This window comes from Antedon bifida, chromosome 4, assembly GCF_963402885.1.
Source record: "Antedon bifida chromosome 4, ecAntBifi1.1, whole genome shotgun sequence".
NCBI lineage: Eukaryota > Metazoa > Echinodermata > Crinoidea > Comatulida > Antedonidae > Antedon > Antedon bifida.
Genome location: NC_136229.1, coordinates 30,556,882 through 30,573,582, shown reverse-complemented (window position 1 = coordinate 30,573,582; position 16,701 = coordinate 30,556,882). Strand labels below are relative to the sequence as shown.

At 32.0% G+C, this 16,701-nt stretch overlaps 1 protein-coding gene across 1 annotated transcript; it reads right to left on the bottom strand.

Moving 5' to 3' along the window:
* Nucleotides 1-1,038: 1,038 nt before the first annotated feature.
* Nucleotides 1,039-15,366, bottom strand: LOC144839332 (uncharacterized). Its single transcript, XM_078694648.1, has 23 exons — nucleotides 15,327-15,366; nucleotides 11,995-12,062; nucleotides 9,841-10,079; nucleotides 9,694-9,727; nucleotides 9,252-9,347; nucleotides 8,617-8,957; nucleotides 8,442-8,498; nucleotides 8,235-8,331; nucleotides 7,463-7,576; nucleotides 7,157-7,214; nucleotides 6,948-7,059; nucleotides 6,570-6,622; nucleotides 6,057-6,156; nucleotides 4,930-5,033; nucleotides 4,715-4,817; nucleotides 4,476-4,629; nucleotides 4,288-4,363; nucleotides 3,528-3,594; nucleotides 3,229-3,320; nucleotides 2,899-3,019; nucleotides 2,620-2,661; nucleotides 2,354-2,446; nucleotides 1,039-2,138 (listed from the first exon to the last, which is right to left on the bottom strand). Exons 2-23 carry the CDS (start codon nucleotides 12,035-12,037, stop codon nucleotides 2,076-2,078), a joined length of 2,259 nt encoding a protein of 752 aa, XP_078550774.1. The 5' UTR covers nucleotides 12,038-12,062; nucleotides 15,327-15,366; the 3' UTR covers nucleotides 1,039-2,075.
* Between the last annotated feature and the right edge of the window lie 1,335 nt (nucleotides 15,367-16,701).

The following is a 16,701-nucleotide window of genomic DNA, read 5'->3' as shown; positions in this document are numbered from 1 at the left end:
ATGGATTGTAGAATTATTAGCACATATGTTTATCACATGTTTACAGAAAGATGAAGGTGTATGTGTGCATTTTTAATGAGATTAAATGTTGATATTATTGATGTTACAATAAGTAAATATAATACTGTACACTTGGCAGAAAATCAATCAATATAATTTAATAATAGTACATACTATAATGATACTAGATGAAGTATGTTTAGCAGCAATAGTGGTCAAAAACAGTTCGATTGGTTGAGAATTTGACCTTTTAACATATCTCTATGCTTCAACATACCTACTTCTTTTTAATTATTGACCTTTTCTAGACTCAAGCCAACAAGCTAGCCTTGGCCTTCTGTCTGATGAAGATGAACTAATTAATTTTGGTGGTGACGTATTACGTAATCATAAAACATTAACTCTTGCTTTGAGACCAACTGCTAATTAATTCCAATGTCGGTTTAAACTAAAATTTACATAATATATATAGATTTATAAAATATTTTAGTAGCCATGGCATGGTTTACTTTAGGCGTCACGGAGGTTGGAATACATAGTTCTGCATACATGCCTACCTTTTCTTTTTTTCACGCACAGCAAGCACATTTTGCAGCCAATTTAGCACACGTACTCAAGCTACACGTCACGAAAACAAGCATGAGGCACTTTATGTTCTCGTAAATCTAATTCAAACGCTTTTAAAATATTTATTTTATACAACTGTAATGTAGTATAAACAAACTTACCAGAGGCCCTAGATCTTGTAGTTATAGAAATAAATACATCCTGCGTGTAAAGCAACAAACCTCTACTATCTCATCTTATGATTATGAATGAAATCAATACAGTGTTTACTACTATTATTTTTCTAGAGGAATGAGGGCGCTGCTCTAATAAATAAAAGAATAAAAGAAGTAGGCTACAACAGCTCAGTTCAATTCTCGACATTTTTTTTATTCCATAATATATAACAACCTATTAGACATACATTTTTTACTATTTACATGCAAGTTAAATTTCTATTTTAATACAAATTTTATTGGCATTCTATGTGGAACAAAATTGAACAAAACTAAATTCTACGTATTACTACTATAGGCCTAGATACAATTGCACCATTGAAAAAGAATGCACATACAGTAATTGATAAAGAATACATTTAATTGATGTGCAAAGGCTTTAAAAAATGTCTCTGAACTGCTACCCGATCATATCATGTTTTGTTTGCATAACGATGATAACAAAAAACAAACAAAAATAATTATTTATAGACCTCCCTAAGTTTTTAAAGATGTATTGTCCCCCAAAAAATTAAGATAAAATTAAAATTGTAATAGAGTTAGCCTATTCACTTCCGTTGAAAAAAATACAAAATATATTGATTTCACCTATAAAAAGACAAAATAAACGGTCAGACAATTTCAATAGTTTTTGCTTTCAATTAGGTAAAGTTTTAATTTTTTTTTATTCCAATTTTTTGTTAAATGAATGTTATTGAAATGGCATATAAAACACAATTCAGGGAACTGGGAGCCATACTACTCCTTTACAAAATGGAATGTGTTAATAATTGGAATAATGCACATAAAATTAATCTTATGTTAACTTGTTTTTTAACATATGCTAAACATCCACTGTCCCTGAACAATTTCATTGGTACGGTACTACATTAGCTGAGTTCTACCATACGTATTGTATACAAAATCACGTAAAGAAAAAGTTGGTTTTGGGTCAGGGTAAGAAACGCACATTATTTCATAGAAGGCTTTTCCGTACTAAACAGTTTATTTAGATATTCTTCTTATTTGTGGTCGATTGTTGGTCAAATGGAGTTGAAATAACTGCAGTTGAAGATACAACGTTGTTAGCCTACCTCATGAAATTATTGCCTCATCGAACTTATATAAACAATAATTATTTGTATAGTAATTAAAGTATAGTATATAGTAAGTAAACTTAAAGCTTAGTGAGTCTCGAATGCGAAAATTGCGTAAAACTATTATTTTTTGTAGTAATACTATTATTATCATAATACAATTTGCACTGCAATTCGTGGCACCATGGCGCCATGATAATCCAGCTCATTCTTCCCGTTATTCATTGATGTACGGTAAATTATCAGCACTTCCAATTTTGTTTAATGTAAAATTCGAAAGCTGAAAAGATAGTTTGATTACGGGAATTTAAAAATTACTGTCATTATATTTATTGATTTAAATTATTATCATCAAATTTGTCATCGTCATCACCAGATCATTTTCATCACAGTCGTCTATGTTGTAATATCAGCATCATGGTTCTTTAACGTCACCAAATCATCATAAAGTCAAACATCACAATTATTATGACGTCACCAGAACGTTAGACAAACCTTTGATTTTGTATCTCCTGAAGATCGAGTATTCTTTTCATTTGATTTAGTAATTGCTCGCTTTTCTAGAATTCTATCAATGCCATTACGAACCTGCAGAAACAGAACATAATGATTTAAAAAAACACACAAAAAAAAACACACTACTCATATAATGTTAGTTACCACGAAAAGGTTGGAATATGAAGATATGGAATATGCAATAATAACGTAATGATTATTAGTACATCGTTTTTCTGATAATATTGACAAATGAGTTGTTTTACCTCCGAGTTTCGAACGCAGTAGAAAACGAATATAAACACACCCTGAAACCAAGAAGACGAGATAATAATTTCTTGGAAAATTCAATTTTTATTAATAGTTCCCTTCAAGATGAAAACAAATTGCTAAAATACATAAGGCAATGTAATGGTTCAGGGTATTAAAAATATCAACCATTGAGATTATTCCGAATGAGTTTCATGCAATTTCATGTGTATTAAAAATATCAACCATTGAGATTATTCCGAATGAGTTTCATGCAATTTCATGTGATATTTTACCTGTAAGCAGTTGAGTATTGTAAAGGCATAGATGCCGATTATATGGAGGTTGGCGAACACTCCGATGACCCATGTCGTACCAAGAATGGGAGTCAACACCATTGCTCCCTTTGCCGCCGCTCTATAAAAAAATCAAAACATTTGTAAGCCTACAATACATCATTAGTCTCATTATTTGTATTGGAGAAATAAGTGATAGTCTTTTGATACGATGTCATTACTTTACATTTCCAATCACTATTCAATAAATAAAAAAACTATAGACATTAGTAACAGATGAGATTGTTGTAATTTTGAATATTATACTTAAACAATACATTTAATACTTACACTGTCTGTGCAGTTTTTGTTGGTTTTTTGTACCCATCGTCAACTGCGTTTACAACAACACACACCACTCTCACCAAGATTAGCATGTTTACCTACAAATAAAAGTGGAATAGCTGAATCGGAACGATTGTGTGAAGAAAAAATAAAGTAAATAATAATTAAATTATGTCGTCGCCGTGTCGAAAAATGGACAATGTTTGCAAATAACTTTTCCCACATTACTTGGCTTGAATATTGAATATTGGCAGAAAATGTACTCTAGTCAGCCTGTATCTATCCTTAAATAATGCAGTACTCACCAGCGTAATAGCTGCCGCTGGACCCAGAAACGCCCAGATCATGTCATTCTCCCACGAAAGCCAACAGCTACAAAAAGTACAATCTTTGTTAGTTAATAACTTTTAAGGCTGTTGCTCTCATCTTGTATTTATTTTAAGTGCGTTTTTACGTATGTTAACCATACATTCAACACGCTTGATATTCTACGATAACGAACTAACTACTGATCACTCAAAAATTACATTCTTTATCGTACGGAGAAATGGAACACTTGTAAGTTTAAACATAAGTTGAGGTGGTGATTTCTATAAGAGCCTGACAACCGGATACACTTAACTGAAACAAAATCATGTGTTCCTCTAGATTACTTACTATAACTATGCAGATCTACAATTCATGGTAGATTTACAACTAATGTTGCAGATCTAAAACTAATGTTGCAGATCTGAAACTAATGTTGCAGATCTAAAACTAATGTTGCAGATCTAAAACTAATATTGCAGATCTAAAACTGATATTGCAGATCTAAAACTAATATTGCAGTTCTCACACTAATGTTGCAGATCTTAATCTTACTCATTTGGTAGATCTAAAACTAATGTTGCAGATCTAAAACTCATGTTGCAGATCTCAAACTAAAGTTGCAGATCTCAAACTAATGTTGCGGATCTAAACCTCATGTGTAAATCTAATACTAATGTTGCAGATCTCAAACTCATGTTGCAGATCAAACTCATACACCGAAAGGTCAGTACTGCAAAGAGTTCATTTCAAGTTTACCTTTCTGCGTCTGGCCCTGGTTTGTATCCATTCCACCACAGCGACGCAGTAATGGCAACTACTACAACAGGAGATCCTTTAAAAATGAGAAACGTAAATTAAATTGATTCAAAATGTATTAGTTCAAACATTAAAGGCTGAATTTAACTACGACTGTCACTGCCTTACAGCAATAATATAATACAAACCCCATGCTGTTGCAACGTAGTATCGAAGGTAACTTTTGCCAGATCTATACACTTTTACAACTAACAGATATAAATGCACCCCTTCCATCAACATCCAACAAAACACTGTGAGCCAGAGGTAGTGCATCGCTATTGTAACGCTTTGACACATTACCTGAAAAGGAGAAATATAATAAAATGATGAAAATATTCAATATACAGTACAAAAAAAGTAATTGATCAATAGTAAATATACTTACATCATTCTCTTTAGCTAGTGGAGCAACGAGAAAGATGATCTGGGCCAATATTAGAGACACAACAAAATTCTTGTGTATGGCAATACGAGTTGATTTCAAAGATCTGTAAATACAAAGCTAGAATAATAAGCAAAACAAGAAATGATCTGTAAAAGAGAGCGTTTGTGGCTCACAGTAATTAATAGTGTGAATTAGGTTGTTGGTACTGTACTCACGGAATGCACAATAGAACGAGAATCGTAATGAAAAGAGCAGTCAGCGAGAAAGCACATCCTATATACGTTATTATGCTCAGTGGTTCTACATGCTCATCTGGAATCTAAAGGTAATAAAAAGAGAATCAAGTTGTTGGTTTGGCAAAACCCGTCGGATCATGTATTGCATTGTTATTATTATCGAGTCATTTATAGGCCTAAATGTTATAATTATGGATATACAGTGCTTGAATGGTCAAGTAGTGAGTGTTCTTCAGTTTTTACTCGTTTTCATCATTTAGTGTTAACTTTACTTTTATGCTTTTGAAATAATATAAGTATTCGAAAATAACTGCGTAACAATGTTATGGCCGGAAATGTGTAGTCAAAAAGCATGGAGTATTCAAATTGGATACAAATTATAGAGAATGATACAAGTAAAATACATAAGTCTATGCAAACTCTGGCCAATAATCACTGTGATTTGAGAAGTCTGGTTAAGTCTATGTTGCAAGACGTTCAGCGTTCGTGATGATGATTCAAATTTAATTCTTCAAAACTTTGAACAATACTTCACCCCTCTGACAAAGATGTTGTGCCGGCGTATAGCGTGGCTCATTTGAATAGTATTTTAGCGCACGAATGACTCGTTGTGTATACGTAGTTCTAGTTGACGAATCACTATACATTCGTCATATCATGCAAGGGATTGTATCGTGCGATGCTGGTGCATTTACAGTTGTTGTAAGTACCTAAGTTTATAATAATGTATTACGATATACTGACTTAACTTAACCTAAAATTGATCTTGATAGATTACTACTGTACGTTGTTATCTTAGTACATATAGGCCTATTATTTATGATAGCTTTCTCGCCGGCATTGGCTGGTGTGGTACTGTTTGTAGGTAACACTTCACATAGCCGGGATTTGCGTATTGTGTGCCCGATGGGCTTGGCTCCCGTGCTTTATTATTTACACATTTGATATTGTTATTGCTTCAGTTACCATATAACCGCTTTACATATTAAATTGTACGGATCCAAAGTGCTGTGTTCGTGTTGTATTGTAACCGGTGTGGTTATCTGTCTGGATAGCGGGTAGCCGGTCTCCGTGAGGCCAGAACAGATGTTAATTTTCATACTTACGTTTTTGGTAACCAATACTGCATACGATGTAGTATGATTACATGCACAATTCACTGCTTGTTCGGATTGTTCAGTTTTGCAACCGTACGTTGACCAATCCCTGTAAGATAAGTCAGTTCAAATGATACCGCGTTGGATAATCTGTTATCTAAAAATGTTAATATGAAATCAGGAGAAATTCTACAGTAAATTATCAAGTGATAATGCTATGTATATAATCGTCAAGTATCATACAAGAGTCACCACAACCACTTCTAACCAACCAATACCTGTGTGGTGACTTCTTCCTTTCTAATACATAAAAGATATTTTTAGGGATAATATTTCATAATAAATATTGCAACTAAATATGGAACCATGGAGTAACTAATTATTACTCCATGATAAATCATAATAGTAGTGAAATTGGTTTGATATGGAAATCCTATACCAGTCTTGAGTGAAGGTTTTTTAGATTAAAGGAATTCAATTTTTACTAATTAGATTAACTAAAAGTTGATATGTTTAACTTACATTTCGTCTTCCTTCCAGAATGCACAAATGTAATTTTCATTTTCACTAATATTCTAAGAAATGAAAAAAAAATGCTGTCAGTAACAACTGTAAACAATTACATAAAGGGAGGACTACGTCACCAATGACTCCTTATCATATCCTAACTCCAACTAGTAAAGCAGCAACATCATGATGGCCAACTAGTAAAGCAACAACACAGTGACAAAACTCAACGTCATACATTATCTACAAGAGAATCCATACACAAAAAAAAACTCCTTCATACACAATAAGAAAACACCAAGATTAAACCCGACGACATAAACTATATGAAACCCAACATCACAACATCAACACGTACATTTTATTAAACGCTACATTATCTAAATGCTATACCTGTCTTATGTTAAGATTAAATTCTATTTGTGTTGACTCCTTAGTTCCATTCACAGAGAAAGAAACAGCTAACAAATCTGATCCCAGACTCACAGATTCATTCTTACCAAATCTGTAAAAAAGTGTTTAGGTTTAATGCCTATATTTTTACATTCTTCCAAGAAGTTTTATAACTAAGAGTTTTAAAATAGTGAAATATTGTTACTTACTTATTAATTTTACTTTTATGTTTAAAAAGTAGAAGCGCAACCACAGAGTTGAGATTTTCTGCATTTAGAAAAGGTTTTTTTTTTTAATAATAATATTAAATGTGTTGACAAATTTAAAAAAAAACATTATTATTATTAATAATTACGCATGGACATTTACGCATCATTTATTTTTATTCCTTCATTTCTCTTTCTTATTTATTTGTTACAGTATGATACGTAATGCAGATCAAGCTTAGACAATATCAATCTGCATTTAGGCTTAACCAAAAATGATGTGAACTGATTAAAAAAATTTTTCTTTACCTTTACTGTTATCCATATAAAATTCCGTAAGATTTAGACTAATTTGGTTCTCTTTCTTTGAAACATAATCAAAACTTCCATAAAAGAATTTACTAGACCTGTTTATCGAAACCTCTGAAAGAACGATACATTTTGTTCAAACATTTAAATTCATAATGATGATATATTGTTGTCATCCACAATGTGAATTGTCTAAACTTCCGTGAACTAGTTTGTCAACTAGTCTACACTTAATAGCAAAATGTCGAAATCTTTTTTGATACACTCATAATTTACGCGAGCTTGCAAGCTAAAGTTTGCTAGTGTATACTAAACTACTAGTACAATATAAGCATCATATATTTGACTTGATTGACGTAACGTTTAATTATAGTTCAAGTTAAAAAGTTGAGAGCTATTTCCAAGAGCACCTAGACGTGTACAAAGTTATTTGAAATGTTGTCAATGCTTATGACAAGTACCAATCATGGTGCAGTAACATAACACTGGTAAAGTACTTCTCTTCTCAAAGAAGTCAATTACTATATTATTATTAATATTGTTATTGTTAAGAATATACAGTATCATTATCGTTTGTTTTTGAAGTACTGTATTAAAAATAGCAAGGAACATGCAATATTGGCATGCAATGATGCTAACTAACAACATGAAGTATTTGATGTCGAGATAAGATTGACGCTTAAGAAACTACTAAATCTACAGTAATTGTTGTGTGTGCGTGTGTGTTTTTAGTGCAATATTTGAAAATAATATGATTGGGCAATTGGCTTACCAAGAAACTCTAAGTTCAAGTACATGGAATCATTTTCCAAAATTCTGCCTAAGTTTAATGCATACTTCTCACATTGTTTGATTATTTGATAGATATCCTGAAAATAAAAATTGCATGTACAGTAATTATTACAGCATAGATCATAACATTATATGAATTTTATAATAATTGTGTTTCTTTTAGATCACATAGCTATTTTTAACTTACCTCAGAAGAATGATATTTTGCTTCTGTCAGAAAATCATTACATCTTTGAAATACAACCTGAAACATAATTTTTAGACACATAAGTCATTCATATTTGAATAAAAGTTTTATTTGTGTTAAAATTATTATGAACAGGATAATGCAGAATTGAAAAGCATATTATGTAAGACATTACCATAGGATCGGAATTTTGAATATAGTCTGTCTCTCCCTCTATCCATTCCCTCAATGCGTCAGTAGTTTCCACTGCTTCTGTCGGTATCTGTGGTACTGGTGTGGCCAGAGAAGTAACTTTGGCGGAAACCACGAATAATGTTGTTGGTATTTTTGGCTGTGTGGTTGTTAGCGTTGCAGTAGTACTACTATCGTCAGCACTGCTACCACTGCTGCGGCTACTGCTACCGCTGCTGCTGCTACTGCTACTACTACTTGTACTGCCTTTGCTACTACTACTGTTGCTACTTCTGCTACCTTTATCCATTTTTGGCATTCGCTTCGTTCTTGTGTGTATATTTTCTAAGAAACAATTTAACATACAGTGTATTATATTTCCTGAAGAGAATGCACAACCCAAGAAAGGAATTAACCTGTTATGAATTGGTCCATTTAAATGGACGCTCGAATGTTTTAGGAACGTACATCTCATTATGCTTTAATATTGATAGATAATAGAAATAGTATGTTTAACTAATTCAGCATAAACCCTCTTGTAGTATCTGTATTATAGACGATTAACAACAGTTGTATAATGTGAATGTCCAAAGAAACTATGTAATCAGTGGCACGAATATACGAGAACCAAAGTCTTACCTGGCCGTTTACATATAATATATGCACCTGTACATCTCAACAAATCAGTTTTGTCGCCGGTGACGGAAATGCATTTCGGTTGCTGAAACGATGAACCTTAAATGAACAACATATGGTATCCTATCAAGATCAATGTATATTTGCTATTTCAAAAGATGAACTTGTCATTCCCCAAGGTGCGGTTTGAAGAATATTCTTAAAATGTTCATTAACGTATAATATTTTTCTTCTTATTATTATTAGACCTAAATACATTCCTCAATATTCATCAATATAAATAGTTTTTATATCTATACCTTCTTTAAAGCGAACTTTGTAGATGCCAAAAAAGCTTTACAAATTATGTTTTATAGTTTTTGTGCAGGCTTTACTTGATGACGATGATGATAATAATAGTCAGAAAGGGTTATTATTATTCTATTATGTTTTTTGTAATACTTACTTTTTTTTTCATGAAGCCAAAAATTACACGGTTTCTGTTAAAAGAAATAGAAATAAAGATCAATGGACGACCGACTATGTATCATTAACATAAATAAAAAGAGAATCACATTTGTGTTTGGGTATAAAAGTGTATTATTGTGTTCACCTTTTCCATACAATCTATCTGTTTTCGTTTATCGCCAATTCCATCACTGGTGGTTACTTTCAAAACCTCCAACAGATGTTTGCTGTCCTCAATTACTACCAGTTCAGAATATCTAAAATTCCTACTGCAGACTAATTGTGTATCTTCTAAGTTTCTGCTTGTTGTATTTACCAGCCTATAACACGTTCCATTATGATGTTTCCATCCTAATGAACACGTCGCACATACTGGTGTAAAACCTGAGGGAAAAGAGAATAATGCTATTATTTGGCCCAGTTACTATTATTGTTTTGTCTTTTGTGGCATTTTCCAACTTTTTATTATCATCAAACGAATTCAAAATATGTTACATTAAATACATAAATTTTGCCTACATACAGAAAATGGTGTCACAGACATTACAATATGTAGCAGAATAAAATTAAACAATAACAATTAAGAGAATTATCAATTTTAATTATTGCACATCATTTGTTTAGTTTTTACAATATTTTTCAAAAGATCATACATTTATTATTTTTTACAAAAAATCCAATCTCAATTTAATAAAAAAACAAATCACAATGTAAGATTTTAAAAATGTGGAAATTAAAAAGGAAGATCAAATTGCAAGTGTTTGAAAAAGGTTAGATTAGATCCGGTAATATTTTAAAACATATTTTGTTTCATTGACAAATTCCTTCATTATTATAATAAAAGGAAACAACAACACGCTTGCATTACATTCTTCCACACTAAACAGGTTGAAATAACACAATTGTTCGTCATGATAATATAGCCTTTCCTATTTGGCGGCTAAATATTTCTTTTAATCTTTCTTACCCATTCATTGTTGACGTTCTTTGGTAGATTTGTTTTTTTTTAAAGAAGAAACCTTCAACAGATAAAAAATATTTATTTGATAGTTTTCATAGATCCAGGTTAATCTCCAGACCTCTATATCCGTGTTTATCGAACTACTTCCTATTAGCCTACCTATAACCTTAAATCCATTTGGAGGTCCGCGACCCACCATTTGGAGGTTCGCGACCCATCCTATTCAGAACAATAATACTTGCTGTTTTTATGTTCATAATACCAGCACTGTATTGTAAAGTTTTCGACAATTATGATAATAGGTTAGTTACATATACCTTGTTATATTTCCCTAACAGTTTATTGTTTATCTCTTTCCGTTAAAATTCTGTTTAATTTAATAAACTATAGGCCTATTGATTGAAGTGAAGAAAACCATAGAAAATATATTTAGGACAGATTTTGAGAATTTCTAGAAAGGTATTATTATTTTATGTTATTTGCAAATTTCCTGACAATATCCAGTTTGTTTGTCTGTCTGTTAGTCAGTCAGTCTGGATTTTAGAATTCTTGTATTTGGGGCGCTGGTAAATAAACCATACTGTCTGACATTATTAATCATCAATTATCTCGAAATTATCTCCCGAGGTTAATTTACTTGACAATTAATGTGGAAATCGAATCAATAGCAATATATGAATAGAGAATGTGAATATTAGTGTGATTAATTTCCAATGGCGTCTAATTACAGTAATTTTGTGCGCATTGATACTCCTTTGGATACGCACTGTTAAGGTATAGTATCTAACAATTAATAATCATGGTCAAGTGTTTTTAAAAAATAAATAAAGATAATTGGCCTAGGTCTACTAATGATTACAGAACCCATGGTTCCCAACATAAAGCATATACCGTACGGAAATTATTGATTGCAATCGCCATTTTTTTAGATTCTATTTTTATTTCCGTTCGACATTTCTGGGCGATCACCTTTTGTCCACGTGCAGATCAAGCTACATTTGCCCAACGCACACCCGCTTTGCCACGCATCCCACCCGCCGCAAACTATATGTTATCGGCTAGTATTACTTAATAATACAGTATTATTCTGAGCAAGGGTATGTTAGAATTGATTTAAACACACCCTCATATTCACTTACTTAGCCCGGTAGTCCGGGATAACCCGATTAGATTATACAATGATGTTTCCATAATATTGGGAAGCTGTTCATTCATCACATCAGTGTCCATCCCTGGCTGTCAATATGTAGGCCTATGTAGGCATACCTCTTACCTAGGTCCCTATTGCTAATTTCAAGTATTGATAGAATATACAAAAATATCTCTACAAAAACTTACCAGTGATTACTATCCCAATGATTATCCTAACCAATGAAGTCATTGTGGTTCTGCCTTTGTACTGTGATCTGCAAATAGAATTAACGACACGGTATTACATAATATCATAATTACGATGCTTTATATATTAAATTTGACCTCGACCCATACTAAAAGTCAAAATAACTTCACTCTCTGAAAATGAAAAAAAAAACAACGCACATTCATCCATTCATTGTCATTTACACGCTGTTTCCTTTCTTTTTACATTTTTAATTGATTTAGTTTAATGTTTGATAATATTCTAGTCTAATAACTGTTTGAGCGTATCTATAGATAAGAAAGTAATATTTGAATTTTAAAATGTTGACCAGTGTTTAGGATAACATTACAGTTATGCTGCTAGTGGCGCCTCGTACCCATAAATGAGTTTTCTAGATTGGTTTCTTCTTCTAAACAGTCTTATCCCCAGTTTATTTTTATGCCTTTTATTTTTTTATACAAATATTTCTGATTGGGCGATCACTTTTGAAATGTTGATGTTTATAATTATATCATGTAGGCCCACCTTGCTTTTCGATTTTTTATTACGATGATATTATTATAATTGTTTCAGACTTAGGCCTGCTTTTGTTGCTTGTATTTGTTTATACCTAGTTAAAAGATCTTCAACAACATAATAAAACTCATTCTTAGTTTCTTGTTAAAATATTTACTTATATTGTTTATCCCGTGGCTCTAGGCCTATATTGAAATATTCTAATAAAACTACATCCTATTTTTAGTTAAACAGATAATAATGGACAATCAATTTGTTGATTTTTCCAAGCCATTCTCCATCTTAAATTATATACGGTAATCGTTAAGTTCCTTAAAATATATTCGTTTTTGAATATTTAAAACGTGTTCCCAAAATGCCCGGCAATTATCTTATCTTGAACCAGCGTTTTAATTACCAATAAAGGAAATAAGGTTAAACCCGTAGTTAATTCAATTAGTCAATAGTTTAATAATATCTAAAAATACAATAATTATACTAGCTTTATGTAAACATAAACAGTTGAATAATGTCTCATGAATATTCATACGATTTCAGTCACCTCTAATGGAAACATTTTCTACAGTCAATGGAAATACTTTCATTAAAGATGTATTGTCCCCCAAAGACATGAACAAATAAAGATTAATAAAATCAGATTTTGAATAGGCAATTTCACAGTTTTAATTAAGTTATTCACTTCTGTAGAAAAAAAATCATCAAAAATAATTATTTCACTTATAAAAAGACAAAAGAAATAGTTAATTTCAACCAAAAACCATTGTCTTCCAGACAATTTAGGTATATTTTGCTTTAAATTACATTTTTTTGGTGGAAAATGTTTTTTTTTTGGTTCAAGTTTTTGGTCATAGTGAATAACTATTATATGATATCAAAATGGCATATTCAACCAAAAAAATGTAAAAAATTATTTTTTAGGGGACAATATATCTTTAAGCAGAGCAAAATTAACAACATTTTTAGAAGGCTAGTTATCATTAGGCCTATATTAAACATTCAGCTTTTTTGTAAATCTATATTTATTATAAAATACTGTAGGCCTAGATCTGCAATATGCAATACTAAATTATTCATACCTTATAATACAAATGATTCTTTGTGAATAGTAGAGTGCACTATGGTAAATAATAAACTATAATTCTAAAAATGTGGATACTTGTTGTTAATCAAATGTTTTGATGTTCATTTTATAATTGTCGAGGACCCCTTCTGAAACAAGCTTCCCAGCTTAAAGGGTTATCCTCTGCTATACCATGACAATTATTTAGTTTGTGTATGATTTTGTTAATTTTAAATCATAATGTATTCTATTGTGGATATTATGGATAGCAATAAATATTACCAACACACAAATCACTAGTAGACATACAGATCTAGCTACAGTAATCCTATACTATCGTACATCGAGTATTACACAGATCTAGCTACAGTATTCCTATACTATCGTACATCGAGTATTACACAGATCTAGCTACAGTAATCCTATACTATCGTACATCGAGTATTACACAGATCTAGCTACAGTAATCCTATACTATCGTACATCGAGTATTACACAGATCTAGCTACAGTATTCCTATACTATCGTACATCGAGTATTACACAGATCTAGCTACAGTAATCCTATACTATCGTACATCGAGTATTACACAGATCTAGCTACAGTATTCCTATACTATCGTACATCGAGTATTATACAGATCTACCTACAGTAATCCTATACTATCGTACATCGAGTATTATACAGATCTACCTACAGTAATCGTATACTATCGTACATCGAGTATTACACAGATCTAGCTACAGTAATCGTATACTATCGTACATCGAGTATTACACAGATCTAGCTACAGTAATCCTATACTATCGTACATCGAGTATTACACAGATCTAGCTACAGTAATCCTATACTATCGTACATCGAGTATTATACAGATCTGCCTACAGTAATCCTATACTATCGTACATCGAGTATTATACAGATCTACCTACAGTAATCCTATACTATCGTACATCAAGTATTACACAGATCTAGCTACAGTAATCCTATACTATCGTACATCGAGTATTATACAGATCTAGCTACAGTAATCCTATACTATCGTACATCGAGTATTACACAGATCTACCTACAGTAATCCTATACTATCGTACATCGAGTATTACAGAGATCTACCTACAGTAATCCTATACTATCGTACATCGAGTATTACACAGATCTAGCTACAGTAATCCTATACTATCGTACATCGAGTATTACACAGATCTAGCTACAGTAATCCTATACTATCGTACATCGAGTATTACACAGATCTAGCTACAGTAATCCTATACTATCGTACATCGAGTATTACACCACCAGTCAAACAAACATTTCTCATAATTCTATAATTCTATAATGTTATGACACAAAGGAAGCAATTCAAGCATTAAGGAAACCGAAATCGAACCATGATCAACAATTAATATTTTATCAGCCTCATATTCCCAAAAAGAAAGTGGGTCAGTTGTCTTAATTATTATTTTCTCAGGTCCTTGTAGTAGCTTACGTAGGCCTTAGTGAATGGATTATACAAGAAAATAGAGATTTTCCAGATATAAAATCATTCAACAACAAGCAGCCAAGTAGATGAAGGAATTCAAAACCGAAATGTATCATGTAATATTCCGGGACTAAAATCCGTATAGATAAAGATAAGCTTATCGATTATATTTACTTAATAGGCATAATTAAGGATTTAGTTAATTCCATTGATCAGGCCGTGGAATAAACACTTGTTACACAATGTCTTACCTTAATTAAATGTTGTGAAGTCCATTTAAAACTTGAATTAGGCCTATTTCACAATATCTAATTCACAATTGATATGACGCTCGGTTATGTTGGTGTTAGTAACACAATGATATTGATCGCACGTTCCTAGTTTCTTCTGAAAATTGTGCACACCGCTAACTGAAATAATGAAATTTGTAGACTGATAACAAGCTCATGGACTCGCCATAGTTACGACCAATCAGGACGTGTCTTGCGCTTTCGTCAAGTCAGATCTCTCGAGTAGGCCACTGACGTCGAAATAACAGACTAAAAAGCAACCAATTTTGAATATTAACAAAACTGAAACTGGTGTATTTACATAAATTCAATGGTTTATTCCGTTTATATCTCTTTTGGAATTAAAACGTCTGGATTAATGAACAATTGGTTTTTTGAAATTCATTGATCCCAAATCCTTGAAAAAAAGGGATAGAGAATTAAAGAGTATAATGCGTGGAGGAATTTGATCAAATAATGCAGTCTCACGATTATTATTAAACAAAACCAAACTCACTGCCAAACAATACATTTTATTATTACATTATAGTTATCTTATTGGTGTTGCTGCTACAATTCAATCAAGGCAATCTATAACAGGACACTGAGCTCCCTTCCCAAGATAGGAACTCGTAACAATCCTTTGATCTTATGTCTGGCTGTGACAAATACCAACAGTACTGTACTATGTACATATTCTCCGGGGGCGCGCGGTGTATGTTAAGGGGGCGTGGAACTGATCGTTTCGCAGCCACAGATAAACCATTTGATCTCCGAAGCTCAGCATCATATTGTTAGATTTTCTTGATTGAATTGTCTTGTTTTAGGCCTATTATATTTGTATCTCTGTATGCAAGTCTCATAAATACATTTACAAAATCGACCATCGTATAAACTTCGACAGAACTCAAGTGTATTAAAAAAAAGATGGCCTACCATGTGGGTCAATACGACCATTCAGATAATAGATCACCGGATACAATTAATTGGATTGAAAAAACGCAGGTGAAATATAAATCGTTTCAATGACGTTTTAATTTGAAATATGGATCCTTTAATACAACAGTAATTAATTAAATGAATTGAAGATAAGCTCCATTCCAAAAAAGTAAAACAATATTGTAATGAACAACATTGAGTCTTAAGTTAAAGATGTTTATTTTATGTGCAACAATAAAAATGAAATGTTCTTGAAAGAGATCATTTTTCCATCATGGTAATTTTCCAGCCGAACAAACACACCCCGACACACATCATTTAAACCAAATTTACCCTATGAAGATGTGACCGCCCACAATTTCAGAAATTTGCATTTTGTGCAGTATTCCCTTTCTTTTTATTTATGTCTGTATATTGT